At 41.7% G+C, this 19,372-nt stretch overlaps 1 protein-coding gene across 1 annotated transcript in view; it reads right to left on the reverse strand.

Moving 5' to 3' along the window:
- Nucleotides 1–6,247: 6,247 nt before the first annotated feature.
- Nucleotides 6,248–19,372, reverse strand: part of LOC138247073 (IgGFc-binding protein-like) — a 136,948-nt gene continuing 123,823 nt past the window's right edge. Inside the window, exons 17-21 of the mRNA XM_069201818.1 lie at nt 16,771–17,341; nt 14,914–15,113; nt 12,075–12,455; nt 7,274–7,560; nt 6,248–6,635 (exon numbers count right to left, since the gene is read on the reverse strand). Coding sequence (XP_069057919.1) covers nt 6,626–6,635; nt 7,274–7,560; nt 12,075–12,455; nt 14,914–15,113; nt 16,771–17,341 — 1,449 coding nt within the window. The 3' untranslated portion in view covers nt 6,248–6,625. The remainder of the gene's footprint in view (nt 6,636–7,273; nt 7,561–12,074; nt 12,456–14,913; nt 15,114–16,770; nt 17,342–19,372) is intronic.

The raw sequence follows: 19,372 nt of genomic DNA on the forward strand, positions 1-19,372 counted from the left end.
TACCTGATAACAAAGTGCCGAGCGCTGAGACAGAGCAAAACAGAACTAGAAGCGAACAGGCAGAAATAGAGGAGAGAGAAATATTCTCTGAGGACGAAACAACCGATTCACTTGGGGAAGACCAAGGAGAAACCTCAGACAGCGACGAAGCAGCTGAAGGGGACAAAGAGCCTGAAGCAGCTGAAAGTGACAAAGAGCCTGAAGGAAGTAACGGTGACAAAGGGCTCGAAAGAGGTGAAGAAGCAGGAGAGCCTGATCAGAGGAGGGCTTTCCCAGAAGCAGACAGTACAGAAAAAGAAAAGGAAAACCTGATTGACTCCCCAGAAGGAGGGGACAAGGCAGAACAGAACGAAACTGTTCAAACTTCTTCAGAGGAGATCGCAGGTCCATCAGGTGGACATAGTGCAAAGAGGAAACAAAGTATATCACCAGTAAAACTAAGAACTAGAGAAAAGTTGAACGACAGTGAAGGGCCAAGAGTGAAAGAGAAAAGAAAGGAAGTGTCTGTCGTGGTATCAACATCAAGTGAAGAAAAAGACTTGGCCAAAGAGGAAAGTACCAGTGAGGCAGAATCAAAGAGAGATGCAAAATTGAAAAGGAAAAGGATACCAAACAGGAGATATTCCGGTCCAGAATGGGCATATGTAGTCAATGACGATTGGACCGACGAATTTGTATCTCTTAGCCTCGAGAACGAAGAAGAAGAGATACCAATAGAGAAGAAAAGTTTTATGGACACTGTTGATTGAAAAGCTGGTAAATGACATTGCTTGCTATAATCTAACGTGATACAACCAGCTGAAACATTGCTAAACCGGATGAGACATTTGCTAACTTGATAAGACTTTGATAACCTGATTGACTCTTAAACCCGATTTGAGACAACGTTGCTTACTGAAAAAAAAAAAAAAAAAAAAGGGCTGAGTTATTGCCGAATTGAGACTGAGTTATTGCTGCTAACCGATAAGTGACTTGGCTCCTGAAGAAAACTGTGTGAACATTGCGCTCGTTCAGCTTTGTAACTGAATTGCTAAATCGTTTCTTTTATAGGTGCTTCTAGCTCTCTGATTCTATACAGATCATGACACAAAACAGTAGAGTGAAATATTGTAAATATGTGTGTATAGGCTTGATAGCTGCATGTGTACTAATAATAATGGCAATAGTGCTTGCAACGCGTGGTAAGGGTGAGAATGAGAAAATTGATGCTTCTACTTCTGCTCCTGTTACTGTCACTGAACTAACCGCACTGAAAAGACTAGAATTAGATGAGAGACACTTGCATGATAAGAAGGAACTTTCGTATAATGTTTTCTATCGCTTACTGACAGAATATGTTGAGACTATGGATGCGAAAGATTGTTATGTGTGTACACAGATACCGACATCGGTAACGGAAGGGGTGACTTATCACCACATGCCTCTTACATATGGGATTACATGTAGTATAGTAACTTCTAGATTTTATGGTCAAACCAACATACAGTATTTTTACTCAAATTATGATGTTACTTTTGCATATGTTCCTATAATCACGCAGCTAAGCCAGATTGCTAAAGATTGGGATGCTAAAATAATGAGGGAATTTTTCGAGCCAATGCAACCTTTTGAAACAGCTCACGCTCATAGGGAAAACCTTACCTGCTCCCTCTCTGCAGTAGAAATAAGCTTTTTAGATCGCACAGATGATAGAAGGGCACAAATGAATGCGAAATTAGAAAAAGAGCTAAGTAAGAGGACTTCAGTAGATAATTATGCTTTTGCCGCAATAAAAACACAAGGAAGAATAGCTTTAGACGCTTGGCATGTAGGGAAATTTTGTATATATCGTGGTGAGTCTTATTATGACAACATTTTTGTGGGAGCGAGTGAATGTAAACATACGTTTATCTTTAAGGCCAAATGGACATTCATGCTGAACAGACTTGACCCTGTCATACCAGGTGTATATTACATTTGCGGGCATAATGCCTATTATCGTCTTCCAAAGGGATGGTGGGGGAGATGTTATTTGGGTATAGTGTTCCCAAAGGTTTATCAACTGGATGACCTATCGGTGATTCCAAAGACATCTGGATCTCATCGTATCCAGAAAAGAGAGACCGCAGCTGCTGTGGTAGGAGATATATTTGGAGCCATGATTCCTTCATTGGGAGTTGTGTTGAATTCCATCAAAATAAGAAAGTTGTCTACTATAGTGGATAACATGTTGACAAAGTTTTCAGGTGCTATAATCCTGATGGATGCTGAACTTGCAGCAGAAAGAGCTATGACTCTTCAAAACAGGCTTGCCCTAGACATTCTTTTAGCAAAGGATGGCGGCGTTTGTAAAATGCTTGGTGCGCGACACTGTTGCACGTATATTCCAGACAACAGTGTGAAAATTAAAACAATGCTTGCAAATTTGACGAAAGAGAGTGCAGACTTGAAGGAATTGAAAGAACCAGGAGTTTGGGAGAAGGTTGGAAAGGGAATTGCTTCAGTGGGAAATTGGCTTGGTGGCATTTGGAATGGAATATTATTAAAAATAATACAGGGAATATTAATAGTACTGATTTGCATTTTTGGGATTTGGGGAATAAAGAGGGGAATAATAATGATCATGGCAAGAATTAAGAGAAGGAAGGAAGAGAAAATGATGAAAAGAATGGCAGAAGAATACAAGGAAAGAACAAGGGGAACTAAAAGGCAAAGAGAACTGACAGAATTTTAATGGAATAAAATTTGTTTGAATGGTTTTGTGTGATGACAAGTAGTCATCAGAGGAGGGATTGATGACGCAGAAATGAAGGTTTTATATTTTTAGCGCATAAACGTAGTGTTGCAATAATCAAGTGTGACTTTAATCGAACTAAATAAGATTGTACGGGGACAAATGTGCCCTCAGAGTAGTTTGCCAACATTTATAAGCGTGCTTTATATAACGTGATGTATTAGAATTGTACGAATCTGACATAATCGTAAACGTGTGCCATGATTTGCTTGTTCGAAATGTTTTAGCTTAGCATAACTTTAGTGGAGGCTTTGGCCTAGTTGCCATGTCTCACGGTTTAGATGCTCGTATTTTTCCAATGTGCTAATAAAACGTGTATTCTTGCTTGAAGCTGTACTTTTCCAGTGAGATCGGTTCACATGCTTATCTTTAAGGTTTCGTGCCAGCCTGGCATCTTCTTCTTTGCTACAAGGTCAATCTGCAGGTGCAGACAATGGAAGCTCTGAAAGTGAGTTAATTGGTAAAATATGTTGCAACTTACGTTCCCGAATCCAAGGATAATGTATGCCTAGGTAGAAGCTTGTAAATTGTTGTTTTTGATTGGACAATTTGAAGCCAACCTATGAACCCTCCAATGGAAGACCCTACTGGATTTGAACAGTTGTCTATTTAAACCAGGTGCACAAGAAGAAAGCAGCGATTACGAACTTTACCTGCCATTACAGCCATTACGGACATTGCGGACATTACAGACCTATCGAACATTATTGCCCATTGCAGCTATTATGGCCCATCTTGCTGCGACGCCATTTTGAGAGACTTTGATGCTTTCTCTAATCGAGAGAAAGAGACTTTAAGTAATTCTCGCCCTAGAGACTTTAACTTTGATTTGCCCCTTTGCATGAAGTAGTAGTTTTGTCCTTTTATCTTGCCGCTGTGAGGCAATTGCCCCGTCCACCCTGCCCCTTTGCCCCCGTCCCATGCTGATCGAAACCGGTACCTGTGAGACGAAGACTTCCTTGAATGCTGATTGAATTTGGTAAATATGAAAGGAAAATGTACAATTGCATTGTGTTTCTTTTAGGTAACCAACTGCTGATTTTTGATAAGAGCCCTAGTTAGGAGTTTTCCAAATTAATGTTGCTAAATTGTTTTTGCATGAAATCCCACATGCAGATGCTAATTTGAGGTTAGATGAGGATTCATTTGTTGCACGATGCAATTTGAGACCTTGTTATGCTGACTAATGCATGCAATTAGCTCATTACAGATTATAGTTTTAGTGGTTTGTGTTGCTATCATCGAATGCATTGTTATTCAAATGCTGCATAGATTGCATCTTTTCCGTCGTTATGGACAGCTATTAATGTTCATTTACATATATCATTTGGTGTTGAGACACATCTATATTGTGCTAGCTTTGTTAATATAGGGAAATAAATTCATTAACTTTGCATAAACTGGTGTGGTTATTCATGGCCGAAAGGTCATGGTTCGCCGAAATGTATTCTGGATTAATTGTGAAGTGTTACGTTGATCAGGGCATTGCTTATGTTCGTTATTGATTATTGATTTGATTAAATTGATTACTCTCTGGTGAAGAGAGCCCCACTTGGTCAAAAGATTCATCGACCTAAGAGCGTCCAAATACAGGTAATTTATTAGGTCGGAACGCTCTATCAAGGGTTGCGGTAATGTTAGGGGCAGGGTGGGGGTTGGGGTGGTTTTAGGTTTTAGGGGCAGGGGTAGGGGTAGGGCGTTGCAGTAGTTTTAGGGGCGGGGTAGGGAGTGGGGGGTTGGGGTAGTTTAGGTTTTAGGGTCAGGGTGGGGGGGTTGCTGTGGTTTTAGGGGCGGGGTGGGTGGTTGTGGTAATTTTAATGGCAGGGTTGGGGTGGTTTTAGGTTTTAGGGGCGGGAGTGGGGGGTCGTTTAGGGGCAGGGGTGGGGGGTCCAGGGGGTCGCATGCTGGAAGCATGCATGTCATTCCACGCATGCCTTTACCAGGAATGCCTTTACAATGAAAAATCGTTGTTAAGGCATTCGTGGTAAAGGCATAAGTGGTAACAACTCGTACCCTTAACTGTCTCAAATGCCTCTGTATGCCATTAAATCTATATTGCCACTTGTCGTCACGAATAATGCTGTATCTCTTTATTCACTGATAAAATCCATTATAAAAAAAAATATTTAAATAGTTTAAGCATATGACGGGTGATATCTCACATGTTTTCCAATTCTGTAATCTGAAAGCTACGTACCTGGAAATGTTATGATAAATAATGTGATACATGCCAGGTGTTTGCCTGTCGGCTGTAATCCCATGGCAGAATTGCCCACACCCTCGACAATGGGCGGTGTTCGGTTTAGAAGAAATACGCTAATGTTCCACGTTGAAAAAAACCCATGTGGAAAAATACCATTCTGTTAGCTCCAACAAAGAATGGAGATGCTCTTGACCCTTTCCCACCAGATTGAACCACCTATACCTACGGTCAGGTTGTGTACATTTATATGTGCAGGTGAGAGAATAGGGAGAAGGTTGTACTTTGCGAGCCTTCATATTATTTGAGTGGGCTGATTTCTTGATCACAACCCCTGCCTAAGACTAAGAAATTCCAGCCACCCACTGCATTTCCTGCATTTCTTGCATTTTTACCTGCACTGGTAAAAATTCATATACTCTGTACACATTCAGGTGCCAATTTTTACCAAGAGGTGCATGTGGCAGGAATCATGCCAATAGCTACAGTATTTCAAACTTTGGGCCTAATTAAGAGTTTGCTGGTGGGAATTACGCGGTCACAAACGTGATGGATATCCCGTCTGCCATATTATGATCCCATTATAGCTATGGAGATCGTAATAAAGTGGACGGAATATCAGTCACAATTGTGAGGGAGTAACTCATCCGCCAAACTTCAAATCAGGCCCTATGTCTTGAAATTCACTGATTCTATATACTCTATTTGGGTGTATGTCAGTCAACTAGTCCAGCTTTTCTTTTGACTTTGATGCTCTTACGTGGATTCAGTGATGTTGTTCATCTCCTAGCTAGAGGGAATTTGTTTTTAATGATTTTCTGTTAATGCTGCACGAAGGGCCATTCTGATCCAGGCACAAGTGATAATGAAAACTGCCACAAATCTTAGTTTCTACTTTTTTAGCACCCTTCACAGTTAGTAGCTGAGCGCATATTGGGCCAGATGTACGAAGGGATTTTACCCATTCTGTGTCTATGGGAAAAAGCTTTGGTACATATGGCCCATTGTTCCCTCTCCTGTTTTTGTAGCTTGTGGCTCGTGGTAATTACCTGTGGAAACAGTATACAAGGACAGTAACCGTTGCAAAATGAGCACTAGGAGTTAACATTACTCATTGATTTTTGGGTGCAGAACCTAATCAAGTGTGTAAGCAATTGCTAGTACTGCAAGTGCCTAAAGATCTCTGATAGCGCTTGAATATTTTAACAGTATATGTTATTTTTTTTAAATATTTGATTTTTTTTTTAGAAACAATAACTAGCAGGACAATAAGAAACTGTTAACCTCTTTTATTCAGCTTTGATTCAGGTACAGTCATAAAGCACACTACACCAAGTTATGAAATGCAGTAGCATGATTAAACACAAGCATGTGCCAAGAGAGTTTATTTGAGGTGTGGATCGCTGAGGAAAAAGTACAGATAGACTTTTAGTACAAGCGAGATAAAGTCTTTGTAAACATTGTACAGCTTCCTTATTTGGAAGGATCTGTCCCAGGCGAAGAACCCTCCACCAACATAGGTCTTCCAAGTTGAAAAAATGAATCTTGTGAGTTGGACACAAGAAATGTACAATATCCTACACCCAAACCCTCGCTCTGTCATCTTCAAAACCCGGGCATAGTTCATGAAAAGTCCTTTAGGGACGAACAGTTCAATAATCGCTGAAAAGAAAGAGTGACAGGAAAAGGTTAGTTCACTAGTTTGAGTGTACAAGGGTATCACCATCAATTCCCTCCTCAGGACAGCCCAAGGCCTAGCATTGTTTGTGCTCATAAACAATAACTTTTCGAATTGGTTTGCAGTTTTTGGTGCCAGAAGAACAACAGAGACCCGTGTTATGTTTTTTTTTAACTAAAAGTAAGACAATGACCTTTAAATCGACTTTTGACTCTTACTCCAGAAGAAATGTATGTTGTTGCAGAGCAGAGGACCCATAGCAACTTTACCTAGTTTACATAATGATCTGTAGTCATTATTCACGTTTCTCAAATCAAGCATGGTACACAGTGATAATGGTATTTTCTTTATCCCAAACAGGCTTGTCACAATTTTAGCTTATCTCGATTTTAAGTGCATAAAACACCATAATCTGGATTTGACAATTTGGCAAATTTAGAATTCAGCATTTCCAAGTTTAAATGACAAGTTCTCACAGGACGCAGTCTATTTTGGAGAAAAAGCCTAACTTTTGAAGAATTGTCTCAAAATAAGTAGTAGGGTAAAAATTATCTTTAATAAACAAGTGTATCAAATGAAATCGTTTCATATTGGAACTAAATGACTCTTCAGCAGGCCTTACCATGTTGTTAGGTCTTGTGCTTTCCAGGAAGTGATTACATCTGTGATGTCATCAGCCTCCTCTCCATTTGCTGTTTTCAGGTCATCCCTCTTGTCGCCATTGAAGTTTCCACATGCTCCGCACAAGCTGTTAGCCATATCTTGGGAGGCGGTCACTGTTACCGACCCACTAGTGGTGATCTCAACTCGGATCCTGTTTTCCTGTTCTACCACCACAGAGCCATCCTTGAATGTAACTGACACGGAGTCGGAGATTTTAGCTGAGACGTTGAGCTCACGTCCATCCCTCTAAAATAATGAAGGTATGTGGTTATTTTGCAGCAGAGAGTGAAGAATGGCGCATTTGCACGCATGCTTCACATATATGAGAGAATCTAAAGAGAAAGGCCAAAATGTTCCTCCATAAATGCAGAGGCCAAACTATTGCCTGCCACAAAAACATGTTTGACGTCAGCTAATACAATTGTCCACCATCACTCTACACGCCACAGAATGTAACCTCTGTAAGTAAGAGCCTTGATTGAAAACGGACAGCTGGTCACTTCCCAGAACAAAATGAAGTTGGTTGACACATCTTCTCTGATTGATGGAATACCTCTTGATTGCTTCATTCAGAATTAATAAGCCAAACTACGGGTGTCTCTAAGAGTGTGACAGTCTTTGTGTTACAACTTCAAAGAGTTGGGTGGCGTTACATTAAAAAAATGTTAAAAGATTCAGAATTGAGACCTTTTTAATTGATTCTTTAGGCTTTGTTGAGGTAAGGCTAACTCACAGGACCATAGGTGTATTTAAAGACATGCCAATACTTCTGGAATCCGACTAGTTTAGAGGTGGGGGCAATAACAGCGTCAGGATTACCTACACTTGGGATGCCACAAACCTATCAACACCGTCCAACAAAACAAAAGAAAGGACCACAACATCTCCTTATCCACAAAAACTTTACCTTTGGTGCTCACTGCAAAGTAGGGGTGGATTAAAATATGTTAGAAGCTGCCGTAGCGGGCTCTAACGGCTATTAAAGGCCCTCTCCCTTGTTAAAGGCTCTAGCCCAACGCGGAAGCGGGCCTTTAATAGCCGGTAGAGCCCGCTACGGCGGGTTCTAAGGCTATATTGTACTTCTCCAAAACGTGTGTGATCCTCATCCTTGATAACAAGAAGGCCCTCCATTTTATGGTCAGTCCTCCCCAAGTATAGCTCCTGTGGGGGTCTCCTGCGGTTCTTAATTGTACGAGTGGTTGCAGGTGGTGCCCCCTAGCACTTAAGCATTTATTTGATTGTACTAGGAGTCAGTTTTAATCATCAGAGTATAACACAGATAAAGATATGATATGAAAAGGAAGGAAAGTGAAATATAAGAAGGAAGACAGAGGATGAAAAACAGTGATGAACGGAGGATGCAGTGTTGAAAAAGAACTTAAATGAGTGAGGAAATGTGGGTGGGGGAAGAAAGAGGCATTCGTCAGGCGCAGCATTCAGCAGCATAGGTGACAGCCTCCTTAGAAAAAAAACTGTTTTTTTTCTTTACAGTTTAAGCTGCAGTCTCCCTCCCTACCCCTGCTCTGTTATAGGCTATGGTCCATTCCAACTAGGAATTCAGACAACTCGGAATTTAAGTATAACTGGGATTTCCACACAAAGCAATGCTTAATTTGTGCTTGTTGTATCCAGTGCTGACCACCGGCACTTATTTTTGAGGGCCGGGGTTTATTCATCTCCCTCAAGCATTTGCTGCGAGCAAAAGGCACATATGGGAAAGAGGAAGGAAGGAAAAAATAGAAAAAGCGTCACAAAGGGAGAAAGCAGAAAGCTGCTAGAGTGAGCTGAAGGGGCAGGGAGTGGCTTTATATAGATTGAAGAGGCCCGAGATGGCTTCCGGATTACGCTGCCTCAGTATTCCGTGTTCCCACATTTAATTGCAGCAGCCGTGTGTTTAAAAGGAGGGCTTTGAGCACTGGCACGTTTTTATTTACAAATTAAGCACTGGGTACAAGCGAACATTTCTGACGCCCAAACTATTCGAAAAGAGCAATGTATTTCTAAAGAATATCCATAGTATTTGTGTCAGGCACAGTCTTTGCAAAGAGGTGTGTATCACTGATGAAAACTACAGCAGAATGCCCGCTGCGCTTACATAGTATTCCCAAAAAGCAATGCATTTCTAAAGATTGATAATCGAATATGGGCACACTCATTTTGACTACAGATTTTGGTATAGGCACAGTATTTCCCAATATGTTTTTTTCAGAAGGACAACATTTCCCAAAGGTAATTTTGAAATTTTAAATGGCAAAATTCACTTTTTCATTGATATTGTTTGCAATGGGCTCATCATTAGCAGATTGGGCTCACTTTACAGTTTCGGGAGCATTCGACTGGCACATCTTTCAAGAGCGGAGCGAGACCCGGAAAGCAACATTACACTGTGAAAATTGGTAACACCTGGTGCTTTCTCGATTTTATTGGCTAGAATTTAGTAAGCTTACGTAATACATCCTTGAGACTGGATTCTATGAGAAGCAGCACTTATGCTTTTTTCTTTTTGTCTAGGGAATAACCCATTTCTTAAAAACATAACTGTCAAGTTATGCTTCTAATGCAAGTGTTTCCTAAGGTTTTTGGCAAACATTTTGCATGTTGATCTATTAAGCTTCGGGGCTGTTAGTGAAGAGGTCCTGTGGCTTTGCCCCTTTGAACATTCAGCAGGTGAGTCAAGGGCTCCTCAGGAAATGGTGTGATAGAAAGAATGTTGCCAGGAATAAATATAGGCTAGAGGCTACTGCCCTAACCAGACCTATTCTGACCGTGTGAAGAGCACATGTTATTATGTTTGCAGCGCTATAAAAGGGAGTCAAGGCACCATTGGTGTCATGTGCTCAAGGATTGCTTTATTTTTTGTTTAATATGAAATTCAGTGAAGAATGTGTCTTAAAATAACCGATTCAATCAAGCACAAGACACCAGTAGCACACTAACGCTTTCATTGTGTCATATTCACAGTTTGGAAGCCAACAGATGTTAGCAACAACAGCCTCTAAAGCAAACCATCATTTGCATAAATTTAGCAAAGTATACACTGCGGGCAAACGGGACTATTATCTGTGGATAATGACAGCTGTATTACCTGTGCCAGAAGTTACCCATAATATTTAGTCCGATGAACTGAAGCTCTGTTACACTATGTCATGTTTTTATCAAGAGGTTTAATTTACCGGATTTATAGAAGTCTGATTTGTCCAATGATGGCTTCATCGCTATCTCATTTGCATAATACCACCTCCTCAAGGTATTCAAATTAATTCCATCCTTTGCGGGAAGTATTTGTAATACAAGTGTGTTAGAGCTCTTTTGTAGTGTTAGACACATATCAGGGTGACCAGTTTTGCTCGGCTTTTTTTGTAATTTATTTGTAATTTAAGTGTATGTTGCTTCAAACATCAGAATGTCTGTATTCGCTGGCATTCCATTTGCACTGTCCTCTGTTGTGGGGTTCTGTTCACTTGCAGTTCCTGGCTCACTGGTAAAGGGGGCACCACGTTGAGTGCTACTGACTGCATGAATAAAGGCCACGATTGACTACTCTAGTATCCAGGCTCATTACTAGCGTGTTCACCATTGGGCTTATGGCGTGCAAGCACTTTAAAATTAAACTGGATTGAAGGAACACCTCTGGAGGGCACTGTAAAACTCTTGGCGTACTTTATGATTTTCTGCTCTAGCCTGACGCTGCTGCAAGCTACTGCTTAAAATGTTTCTCTTGGACACTCTACAACTCTTGGTGAACCCTATGAGTTTCTTCTCTAGACTTGAAAATATTTCCCTAGATGCTTGATCTTCATTCACTTTTTGACCTATTTTGCACAACGCAAATGGTGGTTGTTTGTTGGTCAAACACACTACTTTGGCAAAGAATGGACATTACAAGAACTTCATCACAAACATTAGTCATTTTAGGGGACTAGGCAATGAATAGATGTAGCTTTAAAATTCAGTTGTGTCCTTCAGTGTCAATTCACAACTTCCACCCAGCTGCCTCAAGGCATGATTTGAGAAAAGTTGGCAAAGAATAAAGCAGCAGGGGCAGGCAGTGTGTAAAAGACTAGTTTTCAGTAAGGGATGGTAAAGAAGGGGAACCTTTGGAAAGAAGAAAATTGACAGGTAGTCGTCAACAAGGAGTAAACCTCAATAGAGGAGTGTTATATGTTATTTACTGTTTCATTCTAAAGTTGCTGCTGTATTTCTGTCATACAAAATATTGTTGCACTTTTTAGTTCCATATCCCTTGTTTGGAACCTTGACAGCACCAGCTGCAATCCAAGTTCGAGAGTGTTATGCTTTGGCAGCTTAAGACGGTCTCTCGATGTGGAAGGTAGCTGCTGCGGTCGTGGGTCCATTTGAATACTCGCTCTCCTCTACAAAGCGTCCTGAAACATTTGTCATCGCATGGGGAATAATATATTTCTGGAAAGTGGACATCCCTCATACTACAAGTGGTGAGGAAACAATTGTCAGGTAGGTGATAGGTAGAAGGCTGTGCAGAAGTATGGAGGGGAGAGTGGAAATGGGAGTGGGGAGCGGAGATGGGGTTGTAAGTGGGTCCTACAAGACTGTCTTTGTACACAATGACTAACACGGAAGTAGACAGAGCTAACGCTGTGGAGTTAAGAGACCCTCCCCATGTAAAAAATAATAGGGATACATTTTGCTACTAGAACAGGTGGCGGCAGGGGGTGCCATCACCAGCCAAAGTGACATGCCTGAAAGTGGTATAAAAGAAGACAGTAGTATCATTTACTTACCCAAGCCTTATGACTTTTAGATATTGATATGTATGCGTCTCTGAAATAAACATGGACAAGTTGGGCCACATTTGTAACATCTGCACTGCAGAGTTCGAAGTCAACAACAACGCGGAACCAAGCTTTTGATGTCTGGTCGCAGAGTGAGGTCACCTCATAGGGTCCATCGTTTGACACCATGCCTGAAATACCATCAAAGGAATTGAACTGTGGTTCTGGGGTCATAGTACATTTCCCTTCCTGTTGGAAGCAGCCTCGAACACCTTGCCTCAGCATGCAGAGCCCACCCTCTGCGCATGATAGTGTCTCACAAAATACCCCTCCGGCCGCTGAGCATGTGCATTTCTGGCTGCAATCTGGTGAGACAAAAGATTCTTCCACCTGGAACAGAAAACAGTACAGAGTCAACATACAGCACACATGATGGGGGGGAACTAATGAAAACTGGTCTATAACCCCATGCATAAATTCAGCTATGAGTGGACCTCTAAGCTGATGGAACTGAAAGGTTACATGTAACATAGTGAACTAACACGGAAATAAATTCATAAATAAAACTCTCAACCCTTCGCTCTTATTCAGGATAATGTAACTTCCTATACTAGAGTCTCATCTTGCAATTCACGTTAGTCACAACCATTTCTGGTTCATGTTCCTCGAAGCTAAATAGTAGCAGAGCAGTGCTAAGTGTAAAATAATCAAATTTCATTGATAAATATTTTATAAAAGTGATATAATTATGTTCAAGCACTGTTTGCAATCACTCAAAGTAATATAAAATTAATTTGTTCCTCTGCCAATGTATACTAAGATGAACTGCCGTAATAGTCCTATGAACAATTCTAATAAAGTACTTTAACAAACACATTTCACACTTTATTAATTACAGATATAGTGGACGTTTGCCAGTTTTAAAATTATAACGATAATGAACTCTATACATTGCACGATGCATGCAAATATTCACAGTGATGGTGGGAGATCTTGAGTTTATATTTGTTTTCATAGGAAACAGCCATTGGTATATATTATATCCTGCAGCCCTGGGGTTCCTAATTTGAAACACATTGGCTGTGCTTTTCTTTTTGGTATATGGGGGTATTGCAAGAAAAATACTAAAAAATAATGCACATTTCATGGGTGGAATATGGACTTTTTTGTCAGTCTGGATCAATGACCAAGGTTATCATGGTTAGCAAAGTGAATTAATTACTATTGGACCAATAAAGGGTGTGTCTCCAATAAAATAATTACACTTATTAAGAGACTACAGGTAGCAAAACATTTTGCATCTAGCATGGTATTTGGAATACCAGAGTTTGCCCATTTTACCCCATTCAGTTGGCTTCCGATCCAGTTCTGAATGTAATTCCGTACCCTGCTACAGACGCTACAAGTTCTCTGCAGAGCGGACCCTAAATGCTGGTCAGAATCAGTCCACTGGCGTAACCTAACCAGAGAGTTAGCATTGCCCAGACCTCCTTTGACGACAAGAAGAACTCTCCTTTGACAGCTGCTAGGTGAGAACACTGTGACATTCCTGGATACCAGGATTGGGAATGAGCTTCCATTTGGCATTGTACTGATGCTTTCCCTCCTAAGGCTTGCCTAAAGACTCACCTTTACCCTAATGGTTCACACAAACTACACAGGTACTTGGATGCACTTGGGTTAAAGTACAAGACAAATGTCAATGTCATGATATGATGTCTGATCCTGGAGAAATCCCTCTTGTCTCTCTTTCTCACTCTGTCTCTGTCAGAAATAGCATTTGTGACCATTAGGTTCAGATAGGGTTATTTTGTGACTCCATTCCACTAAAGGGATCAGAGATTCACTTGCTTCATTTTCCCTTTTGCAAACCACTGTGTTATGATGCCTTCGTACAACCGGTTTTATCGCTGGCAAAGAAGATTACTAAAAATAATGTATAAAGAGCTCCATCCTGAGGTGGTGTGCAGGCTCAACACAGATCTAGTCACCTGTTTGTATATGTTTGCTTTATCATAAATAGCAATTCTGAACTTGGGGTCTGCGACACCTTCTCGGGCGTCCACAACTGTTTACAAAATTAAATAATATTGACAGCTGCATTCATATATACATAAACAAGGAAATTGCATCCTGAATTTGACTTGTGAAAGCAGCGCAATTGCAGGTCACAAAATCTAGTATGGACAACTGGTGGCCTTGACTGAAGCACTAGAATGTGTCAACAAAAACTGAGTATGCATTAGGAACAAAAAAGACAAAGTTGTATGCTAGAGTCTACCATATCACCTTCTCTTCTAGAAACAAAACAAACTTTTGAAGAGCTGCAACCTTCTCTTGAAAATTTTATTTTTTGTAAATTTGTTGTTAAATAAAATGTATCATAAGTTGTGTATTTGCTGTATACTTGTTTTTTTATGGATATAAATTGTATTGTAAGTTCAAATCATAAGAGTTGCTAAGGCCATGGTCCCCAGCTCCCAGCAGTCGTTCAGCGGGGATCCTCAGAAGTCTATAGTTTAAGAACCACTGGTCCAAAATGTATAAACTTAACTTTGATTGTGATTTTCAGCCAGACAATCTCAGAAACAGAAATAAGCAGCCCCTGCTCACCGTTCCTGAGCTGTGCTGTCTGAAATCATGAGGTAACTAAGCGAAATATTAATCTAAATATATGCATTTTAGACAGTATAAATGCAAAAAACAGGTTCTTGGGTTTGCACTGGGTGAGTGCAGCTGTTCATGATATGGCCCCTGTTGTTCATTAGAAGGCTATAATTGGTGAATTTCATTCATGGTGTCAAAGTAAATTTGATGACTGACGTCACACACCCGGTGTGGCACTTACCTTCAAGTATTGTCCGTTGTACATGCAGCCACATTCATTCATGGTCCCGCAGCTGTCCCCGTTGAAGAGGTACTCATCATCACACTGACAGCCTTCAAAGCATTCTTTAGTGCACTTGGATGGTCCAACAAGGAGAGCGCAGCTAAAGTCACAGGTGGACGTGCAGAGCTCGTAATGGCTGTTAGGACCACAGGTGAAGGCTGAAGGGCAAAAACAAACAAACAACATTTCTAAAATGCAAAAACATGTGCCTCACTCTCATGCTGATCCCCTTTGCTGACCACTTTCCTTTAGAATGCTTGCTGAATGTTCTTGTTTGGATATACTGGCTTCTGTGTTTATATGGCACCAGGCATTGTCCCTCCTGGAGGCAATAATTGTACAAGTCAAGAAGTCAAGGCTAGAACTAATAAAATGCCACCTGTTTGTTTGAGGTGGAGCTGAATTAGTTTGTGGAGTGCTACGCCCAGGCTCCTGTATTCATTGCTTGCACAAATAAATCAGGAGATCGCCCTCAGGGAATGTCCTGATTTAAGAGTACAGCAATGTTTTCCCTAAACCGGTAGAATGTGATTCAGCAGCGAAGTACAATGTCTCATCCTTATACCTTTTTGTTAATCAGGACCTTTTCTATTCATTTGAATCCATTTTGTTTCAAAATAGGTCACCCTGCCAAATCATTAAGAGGGGAAATATTAGATGTAATTTATATCCTGGTGGGATATCCCATAACACCATGAAATTCTGTGTCAAAAAATACATGCACTTCTTACAAATGTGAAACAAATGATCAAATGCAATTGCAGAAACTAACTGACCAACTATAAATATAAGATTATGGGCCTCATTATGACCCTGGCGGGCGGCGGAGGCCGCCCGCCAGGATCCCGCCCTCCAAATTACCGCGCCGCGGTCAAGAGACCGCGGCGGGTATTACGAGTTTTCCCCTGGGCTGGCGGGCGGTTCCAGTAAAACCGCCCGCCAGCCCAGGGGAAAACGACCTTCCCACGAGGATGCCGGCTCGTAATCGAGCCGGCGGAGTGGGAAGGTGCGACGGGTGCAGTGGCACCCGTCGCGTATTTCAGTGTCTGCATTGGCATGGGCACGGCAGGGGCCCCCAGGGGCCCCGCGATCCCCCCTACCGCCATCCTGTTCATGGCGGCTTTCCCGCCATGAACTGGATGGCGGTAGGGGGGGTCAGAATCCTCATGGCTGCGGAGCGCGCTCCGCAGCCATGGAGGATTCCAAAGAGCAGCGGAAAGTCAGCGGGAGACCGCTGACTTTCCGCTTCTGACCGCGGCTGAACCGCCGCGGTCAGAATGCTCATAGGAGCACCGCCAACCTGTTGGCGGTGCTCCCGTGGTCGGTGGCCCTGGCGGCCACCGGCCGCCAGGGTCAGAATGACCCTCATTGTTTACTTTGTATCTGCAGGAGGGAATTTGTTCTTCCTATCTGTGCCCCTTTCTTTTCCGCAGATTCATTTTTTATATTTGTCAGTCTCCCTTTAACCTCCCTTACCACGATTCCAGCAGGGCCTCTCCAAAGAGGCTGGGTTTTTCAGTCCTCTTTTTATTTACTTTCATCAAAATAAAAAAGGGACTTGCTGAACTTAACTCTACACTGCAGAGCTGCGTGTAGCACTCAATGACTGCCTGTGTCTGTGCACTCTACTATAATTTTTCTTTCGTTCATGACTACTTTTCCTTATTTTGGCAGGTCATCATTGTGGATTTGGTCATTCATGATTTGTCAATCTAGTTTTTTCGTTTTAGATGCAGCACATACTCCTATGTAGTGAAGGGTAGGATAACATTGCTCACTTTATTTAGTTAACTTTTTTACGTTACGTTTACTTACGACAGAATGAGGCGGTTCTCCATGATGAAATAGTGACCCCGGCGGCTTGGCACGCTGCTGCATAGGCCTGAAGACTCTGACAAAGAATATCTCCGCTCCCAGCCACAGCACACAAGTCGTAAATGCAGTGGTTGTAGTAGGCTGTGGGACTGACTTTGGCGTGGCAATTTTTGAAAGGTCCAGCAGTGTTGGTGATCATACCGCAGGAATCAGTACTCTTGTAGGGTGCTATTGTGGTTTCATCACACACTGGGCATTGACCCGCACAGTCATCTGTGCACTTGGCTCCATCAATTCCTACTTTCCATGCAATGCCAAAGTCCTTCACATTCGTGGCAATGTTTTTATTTGGCAGCTGGAACTCATCTTTGTTATTTCCATTGAAGTTGCCACAGAGGCCTCCCAGTTTGCCCTTGTAGGTGCTTGGGACAGTGATCATCACATAATAGACAGTGTCGTAAAGCACAGTTAGACCAAAATTAGTCTGAAGAACAATATTTTTGCCCTCCTGGTTGATCCATATTGTGTCATCATCAAGGGTCAGTGGTAAATTGTTAATTTCTCCGTCAACCTGTCAATAAAATATCAGACATTGAGAAATATTTGTAAAGCCTGAGCTTAATTGTTTCTGCAAACAGACCCTTCTCACAACAGGTAAATGTTTGGATCAACAGGGTAGCATCTATGTGATGTGTGGTCAAGGCCTGGAAATAATGGTCAGGGCTGTACACCACCCGGCTACTGATATTTATTTTGAAAGGCTTGTAATGGTAGCTCCCACCTATGGCAGTTTAACACCTGGTAGTTGGTGTCTCCTAGCGTTTAAACATAGGCTCCACAAAGATCTTGATTTTACTTCACCACTTACGGTGGCAAACCACCTAACCAGTTTAAAGTGATTGGTTTGCCACCATGTCAGGTGGAATCGCCCCCATGAACCACTGCCATCATTGTGACAGCTGAAAATGTTAGAATGGTGTCCCAAGCTAACTAATTCACAACACACTGCATGATAAGGAAACTGCCAGTTAGGCACTGAGAATGTAACCCCAATTTTCGGAGACGTTCCATTTCTTCACCAAACTGTCTCCTTCCCAAACAGACATAACCATTTGGGTGATGAAGCTTCTATCCTGACAGAGAACCTAAAAAGAACAGGGGCAGATTTGTACTTGTTTTGCACCGAATTTGCGTCATTTTTTTAATGGAAATTCAGTGAAAAACTAACTCCATATTTATACTTTGGCGCTAGACCTGTCTAGCACCAAATTTATGAAGTTTAATTCATTTATTGGATGTGGAAACGTACTTTGCGTCAGTGAGATGAAAAGTAGGCGTCCTGTGCAAAAAATGACTCTATGGCTTTTGTGCCATATTTATCACCCAGTGCTAAAATAATGGAAGAGGGGAGGAGGGATCAAATAATGGTTCAAAGCTTGCTAACGCCTGGGTCAGGGAAGGCATTGGGGGACCTGTGGGGCTATTTCCATGGTGGAACACCATGGAATAAGCCCACAGGTGCCCTCCCGAGGCACCAGGGAAAGCCCCACCCACACCAGAGGGCCCAAGGAGGATGGGGGACGCAGGTAAGTATAGGTAAGTACAGGTAAGTATATATATTTTTTAATGTGCCATTGGGGTCCCTGAAGTGGGCCCCCCTACATGGCACTGAGTGCAGTGGCCATGCCCAGGGGATCCTGCTCCCTTGTGCTGGCCATTGGGGTGGTGGGCAGGACTCCTGTCTTTTCTAAGACAGGAGTCATGCGGTATGGATGGTTTTGCGTCAGAAAATGACGCTAGGCTAGTTAGTCTTTTTTTTTTTTTACTCTAACCTGCCTAATGTCATTTTTTGGTGCAAAACCTACTTCTTCCATACCGCCAGCCTCACCCGGCTAACGTCATTATTTTTACTCTAGCCTACCCTTTGCACCAGCTTGCACCATCCCATAAATATGGTGCCTGGCTGGTGCTCAGAAATGGTGCAAGCCGGTGCTAAAAATTTTGGTGCAAAACTGCATTGGTTCAGTTTTGCACCAAAAAGTATAAATCAGGGCCGACAGTCTTTTAACCACTGCCTTAGTGGAAAATGTAAGTCCCTCAAAATGGCAAACGGGCAGACTGATTAACAAACTTTCCAATTCATCCTATTTGTCTGCCAGGTTGCTATGTAGTTGACATTTAGTGCAGCGTTAAAAAAAAAATCCTAGTGATTTGTTATAAAATTGAACAGATAAATCCCTAAATAGGGTCTCCATCTTCCATTCTGCCCAGTCATAAAGTCAACACCAATGGGCTATATGGTGCAGCAGAGAGGTGGGGAATTATTAAAGTGTAGAAAATCTTTCTTGAAATAAACTCCTTTTTTAATGGCACATGTAAAGAATATGACAACATTGTTACAGGAAAGTAACTTTTGTTCTTATCTTCATAGAAACCACCTGTTAGTATGATCGCAGATGTGACATTTTTATTGATGAATTTTCATATCTGATGTACTAAAGCATTGTGCTACTAAACACAACAATAAATGCCAGGTCAGTCCACTTGCCTTGTTGTTGTTAAAACTGCCCATCCTTTATCGTCACTATTTGTAGTCATTGCT

The sequence above is a fragment of the Pleurodeles waltl genome, chromosome 7 (genome assembly GCF_031143425.1).
Source record: "Pleurodeles waltl isolate 20211129_DDA chromosome 7, aPleWal1.hap1.20221129, whole genome shotgun sequence".
NCBI classification, from domain to species: domain Eukaryota; kingdom Metazoa; phylum Chordata; class Amphibia; order Caudata; family Salamandridae; genus Pleurodeles; species Pleurodeles waltl.